This window comes from Dromiciops gliroides, chromosome 3, assembly GCF_019393635.1.
Source record: "Dromiciops gliroides isolate mDroGli1 chromosome 3, mDroGli1.pri, whole genome shotgun sequence".
Classification (NCBI taxonomy): Eukaryota; Metazoa; Chordata; class Mammalia; order Microbiotheria; family Microbiotheriidae; genus Dromiciops; species Dromiciops gliroides.
The window spans coordinates 545282790-545299472 of NC_057863.1; the positions used below are offsets into that span (position 1 = coordinate 545282790).

At 42.6% G+C, this 16683-nt stretch overlaps 1 protein-coding gene across 2 annotated transcripts in view; it reads left to right on the forward strand.

The window, feature by feature from the left end:
- The window catches only part of POLD3 (DNA polymerase delta 3, accessory subunit), a 72220-nt gene extending 64616 nt beyond the window's left edge, over positions 1-7604 (forward strand). For both annotated transcript variants that reach the window (XM_043998353.1, XM_043998351.1), the window contains one exon: positions 5328-7604. In XM_043998353.1, the coding sequence (XP_043854288.1) occupies positions 5328-5530 (203 nt within the window). In that variant the 3' untranslated portion in view covers positions 5531-7604. The remainder of the gene's footprint in view (positions 1-5327) is intronic.
- Positions 7605-16683: the final 9079 nt, after the last annotated feature.

The following is a 16683-nucleotide window of genomic DNA, read 5'->3' on the forward strand; positions in this document are numbered from 1 at the left end:
ACTGTACTCCTCCAGTAGACATTTTTTTCACCCTGAAATGTTTGAGTCCAGAACTTAACCTAATGCATCTTGGCTCCTTTTACCAACAAAGGAGTTTTGCTTTTCTCCCTCTGCTTAGCCTGTTCCAAATGTACCAGCACAAGGGGGCTTGTCCTTTCCTATCCCTGATCAAAGTTTGTCCTGGTGATTTTAAATGGCCAGCCTTTCCTTTTTAATTCATTTAATAGCAGAAGCAGGGAAGTTAGCCCCCCCCTCCCCTCCCCAAGATGTAGTTGGAAAGTTCCCCTCCTCCAGGGCAAAAGGGAGGGTTAGGCATGTGGATTTCTAACTGCAGACTAGTCGTGAAGAAGAAATCAGATGTTAGCTACACAAATGGTGCCTTGTTATGGCACCTCAGAAAAGCAGCATATGCAATATGTATTACTAGCTAAGTCATCATGCCTTCATGATGACTGCAGAGAAGCTATTGGTTCATCTTCAGGGTATAATTTCCACTATACCACTGGATGTAGATCTTAAGGACTCTGAGTTCAAATCCTGGCTTGGCCTCTTACTACTTCTCTGACCTTGGACAAATTATTCTGGGCCTATTTGAGCCTCATTTGGACTTGACGATCTGTTTCTTCCAACTTAAAAATTTATGAACTTGTAGGGTCCCAACTTTTATTAGAGTTTCCACTTTTTGCTTTCCTTAGTATTGGAAATAGATATTTTAGAAGGTGTGCCCTGGATATAGAGCTGCCATCTCATCTTTTAGGAAAGTGCTAGTGTATGAAGATGCCTGAAAGTAAATGGTAGCCCATTCTGCTTGACTGCAGAAGGAAAAATAAAGAAGAATGTTTGGGTGGGAGCCGAAGGGAAGCAGATTCCAATGCATCCTAAGAACTTCCTAACAAGTAGAGTTTCCCCAACAGGGAGATGGGCTACCTCATAAGGCAGTAAGTTCCCTCTTATTCTAGTGACTGATCATGGTCTAATTATTCACGCAGAAGGGATGTGACTGAAGTTCTAGTAACTTAAGAGTTGAGAGGTCACCTTCAGACTCCTGGGTGTAGAATAAGGTCTGCTACACCACCAGCCTATGCAAAGAATTGTCCATGACAGCAAACTTATTGCCGTATGTTGATTCTATTGCTGGACAGCCCTGACCACCTTCCGGGATTTTGTAGAAGAGATTCATGCTCCAAGTCAAAGTTAGATTGCAGGTATCAATAGTGATTCCCATTTATATAGTGCTTCCCTTACAACAGTTTAGTGAGTTTGATAGGTGCCATTTTGCCTGTTTTACAGATGAGGGCATTGAGGTTCAGAGGAGATAATTTGTCTCCTGACCCTAAGTCTAGAACTCTGCTTCATGATGCCTTTCATGACAGTGCAGAGTCTTTGAGATCCCCTTCAATTTGGAAAATCTGTGCTTTACAAAGAGGGACAAAAAATGGGTGGCAGCCTCCACTGTCCTGGTGCTCCCTGTCTAGTACAGAAGACACCAAGACAAAAAACTACAGTGTGAGGCATAATGTATCAAATCTCCTAAGAGTTTAGAGAAGGGAGGAATTGCTTACTCTGGTTGAATAGAAGCCTGACAAAATGATGTTGTCCTGACTTGTTTTTAACTGCCCTAGGCACTGTACTATAGTCAGGTTGGCAAATGAGTCAGCCAGAAACACATTTAAACCCTTTCATTCCATATATTAATGAGCTAATTGACTAGAGTGTGTAATTAATTTTTGTCAGCTGCTCTATCTGAATATAGAATCACATGCACTGAGAGAAGAGCAAAGCTTTTATACTATACCTTAGAGATTGTTACTAATAAGTACATTTTCTCCCCTCATAAAGTATTTAAAAGCTCCCTAACATGAGGTGCTGAGTTAACAGAAACAGTCCCTGGTCAGTTTCCAGGAGTTGATGATCATACTGCTTCTCCAAGTGGGGTAGTGAGAGATGTGAGAGGGATCAGAATTGTTGTTAAGCACATAGACACGCTTCCCTATGGAAATCCCCTGAAAATGGATTGACTTGTCACTGAGTGCTGGTATTTCATTGGACAGGTGTCAAGAAGCAAGCTCAGGCTTTTGAGGACAAACAGAGGTTCTCTGGAAACAAATAGCCTTCAGATACTCAGAACTCATTCTCTAGGATGCTGCTGCTAAATGTGTCAGCTTGATTAGGAGAAGAATATTGGGCCAAGGGCAGAGGATGTTCAAATGATCTTCCCCAAAGGGAGTCTCATGAGAGGAGGAAGCATGGGACAGTAGAGTGAAGTAAGAGTCAGGATATGGGTTCTAGCCCAGCTCTGCCCATCTTCTTTTTGTGCTTTTGGGTTTGGTTCAAGCCAGAAACTAAGCATTTGGTTTGCTGAATTATCTCTTGATCTCAGTAGAGAAACTCATAGAACATTAGAGCTTCAAGGGGCCTTAGAGATCATCTGCTCTGATGCCTACATTTTACAGATAAAGGAGTGGAGATTCAGGGTCACAATCTAGGTTTCCTGACCCTTCATCTAATGTTTTACTTGGAATATCATGCTGTCTTCCATCATTTAGGTTGTATAGGGACCTGGGTGTCCAGTAGGTCAGAAGTTTGGCTTTTTAGACAGGACAAAGGTCAAGGCCACAGTATTTAGCTAAAGCAAGGGGAAGCAGGCAGATACTGTGCACCTAGCTCAGATGGAGGGTTGAATTCTGATTAGGTGGAAGACATTTAGAAACTAGAAGGCCATGGGTCACAGACCCAAGTCCAGGGTCCTGGAATGAAAAGCCGTTAAATCATCGGAATTAGCATCGGAAAGAACCTTCAAGATCATCTGGTCTTGACTCCCTTATTCTATAGAAGAAGAAATTGAGCCCTTGAGAGGTTTGATGACTTACCCAAGATCACACAGGTAGCAGAACTGGCCATGGGCTGATCATAGGATCATAGGTTTAGGTCTGGAAGGGATTTGAGAACCCTAGATCTAGTCCATCTCTTTATTTTAAGGAAGAGGAACTGAAGCCCAGAGAGGTTAAGTGATACATAGTGAGTAGCAAACATGGGATGCAGATCCAAGTACTCTGACTCAGAATTCAGCGCTACTCCTCTTGGTGATAAATTCCTTGGAGACCAGGATAGTCAAACAGACTACCCATCCTGATTGGCTCTGGTAATTACAGCCCCTTCCCAAGTCCCCATGTGGCCTTCCTTACATCATTCTCTCTGGCTTTTCTAGACTTTGAATAGGGTTCAGTCACCTGTTTTGCTCCAACTGTCCTGCACCTAGTGCTGTGTCCTACAACTGACCATTATAATCTTATTTTGCCTAACATTATGCTTTCTAGGGACAAATTAAGGATATCTGGGGATTTTAGTGGACTATATAATCTCCATATCAAATGGAGCTGTTTTGATCCTAGGACAGATTGATCTAGGTATGCAGTCCCAACCATGAGAGTTGATAGACTTTCTGTTCCCTGTCCTACTTTAAACATATCTGTAAGAAGATTGTGTTTATTTCTGAGCATTACATTTTAAGGACATTGACATCTTGGAGTGAGTACAGAGGAAGGTGAACAGGCTGGTGAGAGACCTAAGGATCATATTATATGAAGACTGTTTAAAGGGACTAAGACTGTTTAGTTTGAAGAAGAAAAAGAAGACTTAGGGGGAGTGTAGTAACTGTCTTCAGGTCTTTAGAGGGCTGCCATGTAAAAGAAGCAATGGACTTGTTCTGTTTGGGTGGAAAATGCTGAAAAGCAGATTTGGGCCTAATGGAAGGGAAAATCTCTTCAGTTAGAGCTGCCCCAAAGTAGCACAGGCCAACTTGAAGATCCCCCATCCTCAAAAAAAACCACCCTTGATTCTCCCATCCTCTCTAGCTAGTTATTATCTCATATCTTGCCTCTTTTTTTGTGACTATACTTGAGAAGGCCACCTATGTCTACAATAGGCGCCACTCCTTTTCCTCTTACTTTCTTAACTCTACAGTTTGACCCAACCAAAACAGCCCTTTCCAAAATTAGTAACAATCTTTTAATTGCCAGATGTAATGACCTTTTCTCAATCTTCATCCTTTCTGATTTCTTTTCAGCCTCTGGCTGTGTTGTCATCCTCTTTTCCTTGATATTCTCTTCTCTCCAGGTTTTTTTATGACACGACTTTCTCCTGGTTCTCCTATCTGACTGCTCCTTCTCAGTTTCCTTTGCTGGATCTTCATCCAGGCTATGCCCACTCAAGGTGGGTGCCCCCTAGGGCTCTATCCTGGACCCTTTTTTCTTCTTTCTATACTAACAACTTTACTTAGTAAGCTCATCCTCTCTCACAGATTCAGTTATTGTCTCTATGCAGATGATTCTCGAATCTACCTCTCCTGCCCCAGCCTTCCTGCTCATCTCCTCTCACATCTCCACCTGCCTGTTGGACATCTTGAACTCACTGTGTCTAAAACTAAACTCACTGCCTTTCCCCTCAAAACCTTTCCCTCTTTCTAACTTCTCTATAACTGTCAAGAGTACCACCATCTTTCTAGTCACCCAGGCTCACAACCTAGGTGTCATCCTCAACTCCTCACTCTGTCTCACCCAGCATATCCAATCTGCTGATAAGGTTTGTCAGTTTTACCTTCTTAGCATCTCTTGGATATGTCCCCTTCTTTCATACTGCCTCCACTCTGTTGCACCCTGCCATCACCTCATGCCTGGTCTGCCTGACATCAGCCTCTCCCCACTCCCCACTCCAGCCTAATCCTCCACCATCTTCCTAAAGTGCAAGTTTGATTCAGTCAACCTCAGATTAGTAATGAAATCTGCTACTTAGCTCTTAAAGTCCTTCATAACAACCCCATCTGCATTTGTTCAGGTTTTATTACATCTTAACCCTTCCAGGGCTCCACACATATACCCTGTGATCCAGTGATGCTGGCCTCTTTGCTTTTCTAAGAATTCTCTCCCTGTCCATGTCTACCTTCCTCGTTTCCTTCAAGTCCCAGCTAAAATTTTACCTTCTCCAGAAAGACTGTCGCGATCTCCATTGGTGCTAGTGCTTCCCTCTGATCCTGTATGTAATTTGTATGTATGTTGTTGTTTGCACGTTGTCTTTCCCATTAGTCTGTGAGCTCCTTGAGAGTGGAAACTGAATCCCCCATGCTAGTATAGTGACTAGAACATAGTAGGCTTTTAATAAATGTTTATTGACTGACTACTGACTGACAAGATTTAGACTTAAAAGAGAAAATTTCAGGATCGTTTAGTGCACCCAAGTTCTATTGGACTCTGCCTATTTGTGATGCACCTAAGTTCTATTGGACTCTGCCCATTTGTGATGCTTTTTAAAAATTCTTTTTCCAACAACAGTGACAGAAAAGACTTATGAAAGTGAATCCTGCACAGATAGTGAAGAAGACTTTAAGGTGAAGACAACATCGTCACAGAGACCCCCCTCAATGGCTGTGAAGAAGGAGGCCAAGGAGGAACGAAAGGGCCTCAAGAAGGGGGTGGCCGCCCCTGGCAAAGCCAACAGGCAGGTGTCCATTACCGGCTTCTTCCAGAGGAAATAAACAGCGTCTTCCTACAGAGGCACAGACCCACCCATCCCACGTGTTCACAAGGGGCATCAACTCCACCTTACTTACTGTGTAAGTGAGTACATCTAGCTCCTCAATACAGACCAAAAGGGCATCTCCTGGAAGCAAATGACAAGTGGATATTTCCAAAGCTGCTCACTTCTGATGATCTTCTTACTCTGTTTAAAGCACAGCCTTCAGGATGTCTGAGTGGGATCTGCTCTCCATCAATAGAGACAGGTGACAGACTTGTTCAAGAAGTCCTTTAATGGCTCATATATCCCGGCCCACGTACCCCCTACCTTCCTGCCCCATTTGTGTCCATGTTTATACCTGCCTTTGTACTCTCCCTACTTGTCTGGGGCATCCCCTTGAATTTCACTGGATGAATTCTCTCCCCTTCCTAGGTCCTTCTCCTCTTCCACTCTCCTCCATCTCATCACCTTCACCCCCCAAAAGAAAAAGGAATAAGCAGTTTTCTCTCTGCTTTTAAATCCTGATTGGACTAACTAAGCCTTGTAACAGAAGTCTCCCTGTCACCCTCTTTTCCTCTGTTATTAAGTACCCTGCCGCCTGGCACCAGACCCGGAGACAGACGACTTGTGCCAGGTCCTCTTCACAGAAGTCCTCTAGACCTTTGCCCACAGCCCATGGTTTGGGAAGGGCCCCAGCAGATCACACAAAGACATTTTATGATTGTATTTGACTCTGCAAGAGGGGCGGTAAAGTGAACACTGAAGTCGTCATGTTACTGACACAGTGAGTGCTTCATATTGTGTCGGGTGGTTTTAATTTTTTCTCTTCCCCGTCTCTCAGCACCTAGAAAGTGCAGCCCAGCTAAGGAGGAGCCTTCCTGTGAATAACAGGCATTGAGGAGGAAAAACTTCTGTTCTTCTGAAGGAAATGCAACCTCAGTACCACTTTCCAGAGAGCTGCCCCGGATTGGGGAATGTTCTAAGCACAGAGACACACACGTCCCTCTGGGTCTTTATTTGGTACCATGGTGTATTACCCAGGAATACAGGGTACACAAGGAAGCAGCTGAAAGGAGAAAAATACATATGCAGGTCAAAAAAGTGAGGGAACATTTTTAACTTGTTCTTTTGAGGGGAAAATCCCTTAAAACAATCAATAAATCATTTATTGTAATTGTATTCTTTAAAAAGTGATTTCTCTTAAGGCTAATGGAGTGATCTGAATGGATTCAACCAAGCATGGCAATTGCTAACAATAAGCTTTGGTGAGACATGTACATGTGCTGGCAGGGCAGTCTTCCCCATCTTGAGTAACAGACGAAGGATTCGAGACGTCTGACTTGCCGCTTACGTCCTGAAAGGGATCATTACAGTGGCTGAGGTAGTAAGCAATGTAATCAGCTGTCTGCTATTTAAGGTTAGGGTTATATCTGACCCCAGGCTTCATAATGAGCTTCATTAATAACTGTCACCCAGGGCTTTCCAGCCAAAGGAGCCCCTAGGGACACTATTAAGACCAGAGGTTTTCAGGGTGAATTTTGGCATCATGTATAAGGACATTAGTATATTGAGGCCTATGTAGCAAGCTGAGTAAGGGTTGGCTTATCCTATAACTGTTTCTTAATGGGAATGGGGCCTTTGTTCAGAAAGTATGGGAAACCTAGACTCTTGAGCAAGCTTTTACAAAGACCCTTACCTCTGAAGTGAAGAGCCTGTTGAGATGTTTATTTTTACTATTAGTGCTGAACGTTTATTCTAAACAGTAACATTGAATTAAAAACCACTAACAGCAATCTAAGCTATTTGAACATTGTACTGGGATCTCTGAAAAAGCTGATTCCTGAATTAAAGAAATTCTAGGCTGTTAGGGGCTCTGTCTTGCTGGGATAACACAAATCCTGTGATCTCTGTTACATGTTCAATGAGCTCCCTCAATATTGAGCTGTCTGCAAAAGCTTCCCCTTGTAAAAACAGCTTAGCAAGTAATCTTAGCATAGGTTTTTTTTTTTTTAAGGTAATACTGTACCATGTTATTCATACAAGTTTGATAAATTTGAGAGGTTGTTTTTTTAAAAAAATGATTTAAGCTGTGAGTTGTCTAATGTGTTCTTTAATTTGACAGGACAGCAGCAATGTGTGCAGTTATTTAAACTCTTAACAGGAGGCAGACTTGTTTTCAGTTTATAAAGGTTAAAACTGTACACCCTGCGGTCTGAGAGACAAGCTGTTTGCCGCCTCCGTCATTTTTTGTGGCTCTGCTGGATGCCTCTTCGTTCCAACTAGCATCATTTTTAGTTCATTTAGGATGACATTCTCTTTGCAGTCATGTCCTCAGACATTGTGTTAGCCCTTCCTGGAGTGTGTCCAAGGTCATTGGCTGGTTGCTACATTGTTTTAAAGCATTATACTGGCTGTTCATCTAGAAATCTAAAGATTTGTTAAATAGGGAAAATATTTTGGCCCTTGTCTTTAAGTCAACAAATATTTAATGAGCACTTATACTTTCTAGAGTACTGTGCTTGGTATTAGGGAAGAAAGCAAGTGTAGAAAAGACTTGGACCCTGCTGTCATGGATCTCATGGAGGATATATAACTCATTTGTATCACACAAATGATGATTACAGAATTGTCCTTGAGAAGTACACCAACAGTGTTATGATCACAGAGAGAAAGAGAGAGAGGTCATTCCTAGCCACAGGAAATCATGGAGGGCTTCCTGAAAGAGGCGATATTTGAGTTGAATTTAAGTTGAGAAGAATTTAACAAGTAAAGGGAAGGCGTCATGAGTAGAGGCAGAAAGGCAGGAAAATACAGGGGGGTGTTGAGTGATCCCCTTTGGCTGGAGTGAAGACTAGAGGAAAGGGGGGGTAGTATTTGATTTATTTATTAAGGGCCTTTCAAGGTTCAAGGTTCTGTCCTAGTTGCTCACATGAGTTAAGAGTGGACCCCTAGAGCTGTGCTAGATTGTGGAAGACCCTAAAAGTGAGGCTAAGCAAGAAGGGGTGGTTGTTGGGGGCAGCTAGATGGCGCAGTGGATAAAGCACCGGCCCTGGATTCAGGAGTACCTGAGATCAAATCCGGCCTCAGACACTTGACACTTACTAGCTGTGTGACCGTGGGCAAGTCACTTAACCCCCATTGCCCCGCAAAAAAAAAAAAAAAAAGAAGAAGAAGAAGGGGTGGTTGTAGAGCTTCATTGAAGAAACAGTGGGGAGTGACATGGCCAGATCCATCCATTGGGAAGATTAGCCTGGCACCCATGGAAAGCTATGACTTAATTGAAAGAATATTGGATTTGGAATCAGAAACATGGGGTTGTCCTGGTTCTGCTACTGACTTGCCATATGACCTTGAGCAAATAATTTAGCCTGTCTGTGGGCTTCAGTCTGCTCATGTGTAAAAATTAGTGAACTACACTGGATAGAGGTCCCTTTTAGCTTTCCAACCTATAATCCTATAAAGGCATGTTTACTAATCCTATAAAGGAATATATTGATTTCAGATTAGAAGGACTGGAGTGAAGGTAGAAAGGAACTTCAGCACTATTATAATTGACTTCCTTTGTAATTCTTTGTGTTTTATTCTTAGAAGCAGTCCATCAGGGACCCATGACACACAAAAACCTTAATTAATCTTTGGTTTAAGAGGAAAGGTAGGGGCAGCTAGGTGGTGCAGTGGATGGAGCACCGGCCCTGGATTCAGGAGTACCTGAGTTCAAATCTGGCCTCAGACACTTAACACTTACTAGCTGTGTGACCCTGGGCAAGTCACTTAACCCCAATTGCCTCACTTTAAAAAAAAAAAAAAAGGAAAGGTAATTCCAGTTTTGGTGACACAGAATTTCAGGAACCAAATGGGACATCCAAATGCTAGAGATGTCCAGCATGCATTTGAGAGAGTTTTTCCTATTTCTAAAAGGATGCGGGGAGGGGGGAGAACTCATAGGCATATACATATTGGTAGAATGTAATGGAGTATGTTTTTCTCAGTGGCTATTTGGATTTTCATTGATCTAAATTGGGTCTTGTATGTGTTGCACATTTTATCTGTTGATGGCTTCTGTCATCCTTTCCCCCTGGCTCCCTCCTCTAGAGATCATTTCAGTGAATTTATGTCCTGAATACACACAAATATCAATGTATAACATATTCTAGAAAGGCCATTGTCTCCACAATGCATATTTAATAAATTAAAAGATTTCTTGTATGTAGGGAAAATGAAACAGTAAGTTTTGATGAAGTTAAGTGAAAGTTTTACAACTTATCTACTTCATTTTTATCCCAGCCATCAGCCTAGAAGATTGTAGTGTTTTTGTTGACTTTTCCATTAACATGGCCAATTTTTCTAGTGAAATAAATCATAGTAACATTAACCACAGCTCATATTTCAACAAGCACTTCCCTGCTTATAAACTGCTTTCTTCAGAACAACCCCATGAGGTAGAGGTAGTAAAAGTATTACGGGCTCCATTTTGTGGATGAGGAAAATGAAGCCCAGAAAAACGAAATGACCAGCCCGAAGTCACTTAGCTAAGCAAGCATTGGTAGCATAGTACAGGGGCTCAGATCTATGGATTTCAGATTGACTCTAAAGAGGGACCTGAGAACCACTCAAGTTTAAGTAGTGTCTTTCTTGAAATGACCTTTTAAGGTTCCACCCTTTTCAAAAATGAGGGATAATGAGGGTCACAGAGGTGAAGTCAGCTAGTCCAAGTGAGTGTCAGAGGCAGCGTTTAAACCCACATCTCCATTCCCATGTTCCTTCCACTGCTCTGCTGATAGTCCTCTTTCTAGTGGCATGAGCTCCCTGTACAAGGCATGCAGAATTGTTCTTCCCCGGGAATCTTTGCTCCTCCAGCAGGGACATTCGTTATTGTACAGGACAGCACTGAACAGAAGGGCCATATAAGGAAGCTAAATAGTTTCCTCAGGACATGGGCAGAATGAGTACATGGTATTGTGTTTGCCAGAAATGTACTCTGTCAGGACTCGTTTGGGTAAACTTGTCTCCTTTCATTGGTTACGGGATCTGAGGATGCTGTAATACAGTTTTTTACCATCATGGAACAGAGTGAGGCTGCCTTGTGTTGTGAGAGGTAGCACTGCTTTCTGAGTTACTGACCTGACTGGACCCTGGAGGCCCTATAAATTAGTTAGGGCTGTCACCATGCCCTCTCTGAAGGGCACACTGTACCCAAGCTGTCTGTGTTTAGGGTTGGATCTTATTGCTCCCTGCTAAACGACGCTGCCTTTCATTCGTATCTGCGTCCAGTTTCTAACGTTCTATGTGGGCCACCCACAGACTGCCTGCCACCCGTGGTCCTTAGCCAGAGAAACTTGGTAAGGCTTCTGACCTTCTTCTTTTTTCATCTGGTAATCCCACCTTGTCCCTACAATTTCTCTTCCATTCCAAGTCCCAAATGCTGTCAGACTTCTTATTGCGCCCCCCTTCCCCCCCCCCCCCCCGCCCCTGCTTGTCTTCTCATTTTTTGAAATAATGCTCCTTTATCCCAAGAACTCTTTATGGGTAGGCCTCCACTAACTTTTTTCTGTCCCTTTCTGTGTTCACGGGAACATTCTAGACTTTGGAATTGGTGTGAACAGCGTCAGGGAGGACAAATAGTTTATGTACCCAGGGTTAGGGTAGGCTACTTTGGAGGGAGTTTAGATTATGTGAGGGAGAGCAATCCAATCCAACCTTCCCGTGTTTATTAAGCACTTAGTACTTGTAACACTCTGTGCTAAGCCAGGGGATATAAAATCAATAAAAATCAGTCCCTGCCCTCAAGAAGCTTGCATTCTGCTGGGTATATGAGACATAGAAATAGGTATGTGGTGGGGCAGCTAGGTGGTGCAGTGGATAAAGTACCGCCCCTGGATTCAGGAGGACCTGAGTTCAAATCCGGCCTCAGACACTTGACACTAGCTGTGTGACCCTGGGCAAGTTACTTAACCTTCATTGCCCCCTCCCCCCCCCAAAAAAAAAGGTATGTCTGTGTGATGGTGTGAAGAAGAGGCAGGAGATACTAAAAACTAAGGAGATGCAGAAAGGCTTCCTCTAGGTGATGGTACAGGAGCTGAACTTTGAAGAAATCTAAGCATTTTAAGAGGAGGAGATAAAGAGCAGAGTAGATTCCAGACATGGGGGACACATTGTGAGAGGCACGTGGGTAGTTGGAGCTGGAGTGATGAGTTTGGGAAACAGCCAGTCACCCACTTGGACTGGAACATAGAGTGCCATAGGCCTGGAAAAGCAGGAGAGTTGTATTTTGTCCTAGAGGCTGTAGGGAACTGCTAGAATTTTGAGCAGTGGAGTGGTGCAGGCAGGTGTGCACTAGGAAGGTTATGTTGGCAATGTATGGAGGATGGATTGGAGAGAGAACCTGAAAGCCAGCAGTCTAGGCAGGAGCTGATGAAGGCCTGAACCAGGAGGCATCCATGTTAGTGTAGAGAAAGGGACAAGTCTGAAAGATGTTATGGCAGAAGGACTGGCAAATGGTGGAAGGAGAGGGGAGATTTGAAGAGGACTGTGAAGTTACACGCTTGGGTGGCACCCTCAAGAGAAATTAGAAAGTTAAAAGGAGGGGTGGGTGTAGAGGGAAAAGATGAAAAATTCAGTTTTGGACATGTTAAGTTTGAAATGCATATAGAACCTCTATTTGAAGATGTCCAGTAAACAGGGACTTTGAGAGTCATCTCATTTAAATCCTTTGTTCTCTTGCCATTAGTTTTCCTTTGATGAAGTAAACCGAGGCCCATGGAAGTTAAAAGTGACTTGCCCAAGGTCATATGGGTGGCAGACATAGGGTAGAGCAGTAAAGTGGGATAAATCTAGAGAGGTGCTATATACCCTGAATTGGAAGGAACCTCAGCAGTTCTTTGTTTTGTTTTTGTTTTTGTTTTCTGCAGGGCAATAAGGGTTAAGTGACTTGCCCAGGGTCACACAGCTAGTAAGTATCAAGTGTCTGAGGCCGGATTTGAACTCAGGTCCTCCTGAATCCAGGGCCGGTTCTTTTCCACTGCACCACCTAGCTGTTCCCTCAGCAGTTCTTTGATCTAAACTATATATACATTCTAGAATTCTCCTGCAAATTACCCTAAATAACTCACTAATAGAGACAGTATATTTATTCTGCTTTTGGAAAACTAATTGTTAGAAAGCTATTCATATATATCAAGCTGAAATCTGCCCAAACAAAACACATGACAGCTCTTCCAATACTTGGAGAATCCTCATCTTTCCACTTAGTTTCCCCTAAGCCTTTGTTTCCTCCTATGCCATGATTTTGAATTCCCTCACTATCCTGATCACCCTTCTCTGGACAGGTTCCAGCTTGTCAGTGTCTTTCCTAAAATATGGTACTTAGAACTTAACACAATAGTCCAGGATGGAGTCTAAGTGAGATTGTCATTCCCTCATGTTGTATACTATTCTTCTAGTACCATCTGTGACTATATTGCCTCTCTGTCTATGTCAGTCTATCTATCTTATCTCCCTTTGTATTTTGGCTTCCATATTATGTTGGACTCGTTGAATTTTCAGTCCACCAAAACAGAAGCACATTCCTCAGAATCAGTGATTGGTTATGTTGTAGTAAGGATCTTTCTTGGGGTGTGGGTTGGACTAGATATTGTGGTTTAAAAAAAAAATCCTGTAATTCTGTGAATATTTAAAGATCTTTTTCACAAGAACTGTTGTCTAGCCACATTTCCCTCATCCTGTACTTGTGTGGTTGATTTTTTAAAAAATGTTTTCCAGCTTTATTTCACACGATTCTGCTTCACAAACTACATTCCAGCCAAACTAGTAAATTGACTGTCCCTAAAACTTGACACCCTTTCCTACATTCCCACAAACTGTCCCTCAGGCCTGGGATGTTTTTCCCTTCTTCCCTCCTCTGCTTCTCCAGAGCCCTGGTCTTCCTTCAAAACTTGACTCTTATGCTACTTTCCATCGTGCCTTCTCCGCTCAGTCTGGCTCTTCTCTTGCCATTAGTTTTCCTTTGACTATATTTGTGTATTTCATTTACTCCAATAGAATTTACATGCCATCCTTTGAAGGCTTACACAGTGGCTTACACGTGGGTGGTTAATATACATTTGTTGAAAAGAACTTGAACCCCCCAGGGTTGGACTTTTACATTTATCTTTATTAGATTTCATCCTATACCACTACTTCACAAGTCATTGTTGGTGACTGATGGCATGTTGTACAGTAGTATATTTATGTCCACCATGCATCCCATAATGATAGCTAGTATATATTAACATTTTAAGGTTAAAAACACTTTACAAATGTCTTAACCCTCATAACACCGTGGCCCAAGAAAGCACTTAAGGGTAGAGGGATTGGAGGTCTTGATGGGAGCAAAGGATGGGTGAGGAAAGAGGGGTGAGGCAGAGAGAGAGATGGAATGAAAAATTATGGGTTTGTGAGAGAACAAGGACTCAGATTCCACAGAATAGAGATATATGGGTGGGTTACTGCTTTTTACTATTGGTGGAGGAATATTCACATGGATGAGCTAATGAATACACTGAACTATACATTTATTTCATCTTGGTAAATTGACCCCTTAATTCTGATCTGTCAAGAGGATCCTTTTGGATCCTAATTCTGTAATCTGGCATGTTGTTTCTCCCAGTTTTGTGTCATCTACAGATTTGATAAGCATCTATACTTTCACTCAAGTTAGGTGTGATTATAAGATTAAATAGAATGGGGCCAGGGCAACTTCCTTCCAGGTTTTCCCAGTCACTTAACCAGTTCTGAATTTGTCTATTCAGTTCACATCTTTCTTACATGTTCGCTACATCAGCCTGAGAGATTTTGTCCAATGCCCGAGTGAAATCTAGGTAGCCATTCCACCAATATACCAACAGAGCAGTCTTGTCAAAAGGATGCAGTCTAGTAGTAATTACCAGTCATACAATCAGCCAACCAGGAAACATTTATTATATGTCTGCTATGGTCCAGGAATTGCACTAAACTTTAAGGATTTAAAACAAAAAAAATCCCTGTCCTCAAGGAGCTTACAATCTAATGGGAGTCTACATGAAAACAATTATATATAAACAGGATATAAAAGTGTGATGTTTAAAATCTAAATGTGTTGTCTAAAAAAATCTAATATGTGGTCGCCTTAAATTAGGAGCTTTAGCACCAGTCTTTGGGCATTAAGCATTTATCAAAGCATACTAGGTATTAGTAAAAAGGAAAACGTGCATTTCAGAAAGTTAAGAAAAGGCCTATCTAGCCTAGAGTTCTAGTCTGGTCTGGTCTGGTTCTTCCTCAAGTCCTCCACCATGAGCCTGCTTCAACTTTGAACTGTCTCCCAAAAACTGAGTGTGGAAGCTTTTTATAGGTCCAGAGAAGAGGCGGTGCTTACACACTGCTTCAAGCTGATTGGTTAGCATCATCCAAATCCATTGATTTACTGGATTTGAAGGTGGTCTTGAGTTGAGTTCAAAGTCCTTAGCTTCTGAGAACAATACCTTCTTAAGGGCCTGCCAGGTGTAGTTACAATCTAATTAACTTGAGGTAGGCTAATCAGCCATGTCAATCACTCTCACTTAGTTCAATCACTTTAGATTAATCTCCAGGTGGGCCTTTGAGTATCTGCCAAATCCCATTATCTTCTCACAAAGAGTAAATTAGAGATAAGCCTGAGGGAAGGTACTAGTATAAAGGGGACTGGGAATGGCTTGCAGAAGATTGGACTTTTAACAGACTTGAAGGGAAGCCAGGAGACAGGGAGAGAATTCCAATGAAAATGCAGAGTTGAGAGAAGTAGTTATTGTCCTGTGTGAGGAATAGCAAAGCAGCCAATATTACTGGATTGCAGAGTATGGTAGGGTTGGGGGACAGGCAGGAGAATAATGCATAAGAAGACTGGAAAGGTAAGAAGGGGGCATGTTATGAAGAGCAAAAAAACCCCCCAAAAAACAAACAAACAAAAAACCATTTTCAGATTAGCCACGTTGCAAAAATAAAAAATAAAATAAAGAAAAATAAAGTTTTAAAACTAAGTATGCTTCAGTCAGTACTCAGAGTTCATCAGTTCTCTTTCTGGAGGTGGATAAGCATTTTTCATAATCCTGTGGTCCTTAGAGCACAGCAGGAAAGCAGAAAGTAATGGCATCATCATTAATATCTTTATAAACTCATATCAGTTTCTGTTGTTGGAGGATGTGACAACACCAATGATGTTGGTGACATTTTTCCCTTCTGGTCATTCAATAGCTGTGGTACTCACAGAGGCAGTTGCCAAACCACATCTCCACAGGGTTTGCTTCCCAGGCCAACATCAGCAAGGGATGACCCATGGCAGGACCAGTGGTTTGGGGGATGTTACCCCTTCCAGAATGCTTGGGTTTACCTTCCTGTCATCAGCTAGTGGTCATGTGAAGGAAGGTGAATCCCTTCTCCCAGTGATGTCTCCCCTCGATGATACCTACTGTGCCTGGGCTGGAAGAAGGACTCATGGTGTGAAGAACACTGCCATTCCCATGGCTTGTGGGTTTAGAATCCTAGACTATTTCCACTTGGGTCTCAGGAGAGGTGGTGGTGATGGTTTGACTTGCCTAAAACAAGGTAATCTTCCCCTTTACTCCTTCTCTCTCCCACTCTTTCTCTTGGTGCCTTGCTGTGTTAGCTGGGCTGGCCTGCCTGCCTTATTGAAGGGTGGTTGGCCAACAGTTGATGGAGAAGATGATCCCTTTTCCACACAAGTTGCTTCTAGAACAGTTGCTTAGATCAATAGAGCATTTTGAAGATTTACAAAGAGCCCTCAACTTGGACTTAAGAGGTAGGAGTTTGAGACCAGCTCTGTCATTTGACCAGGAACAGCTAGGTGGCATAGTGTATACAGCTCTGGCCCTGAAGTTTTGAGAACCTGAGTTCAAATAAGGCCTCAGATACTTACAAGCTGTGTTACCCTGGGAAAGTCACTTAACCCCAATTTCCTTAAAACATCCAGGGCCATCTCCATTTGTCCTGATGTATATCTTGCCACTGGACCTAGATGGCTCTGGAGAAGAGTGAGGTTGGTGATTTTGCACAGCCCTGCTTCACTTAAATCCAATTCACCGCAAGTCATGACATCACTCCAATATCATGGTCCTCTTCAAGAACGAAGGACAAACAATAGCCATTGACCAGCAAATCACCCGC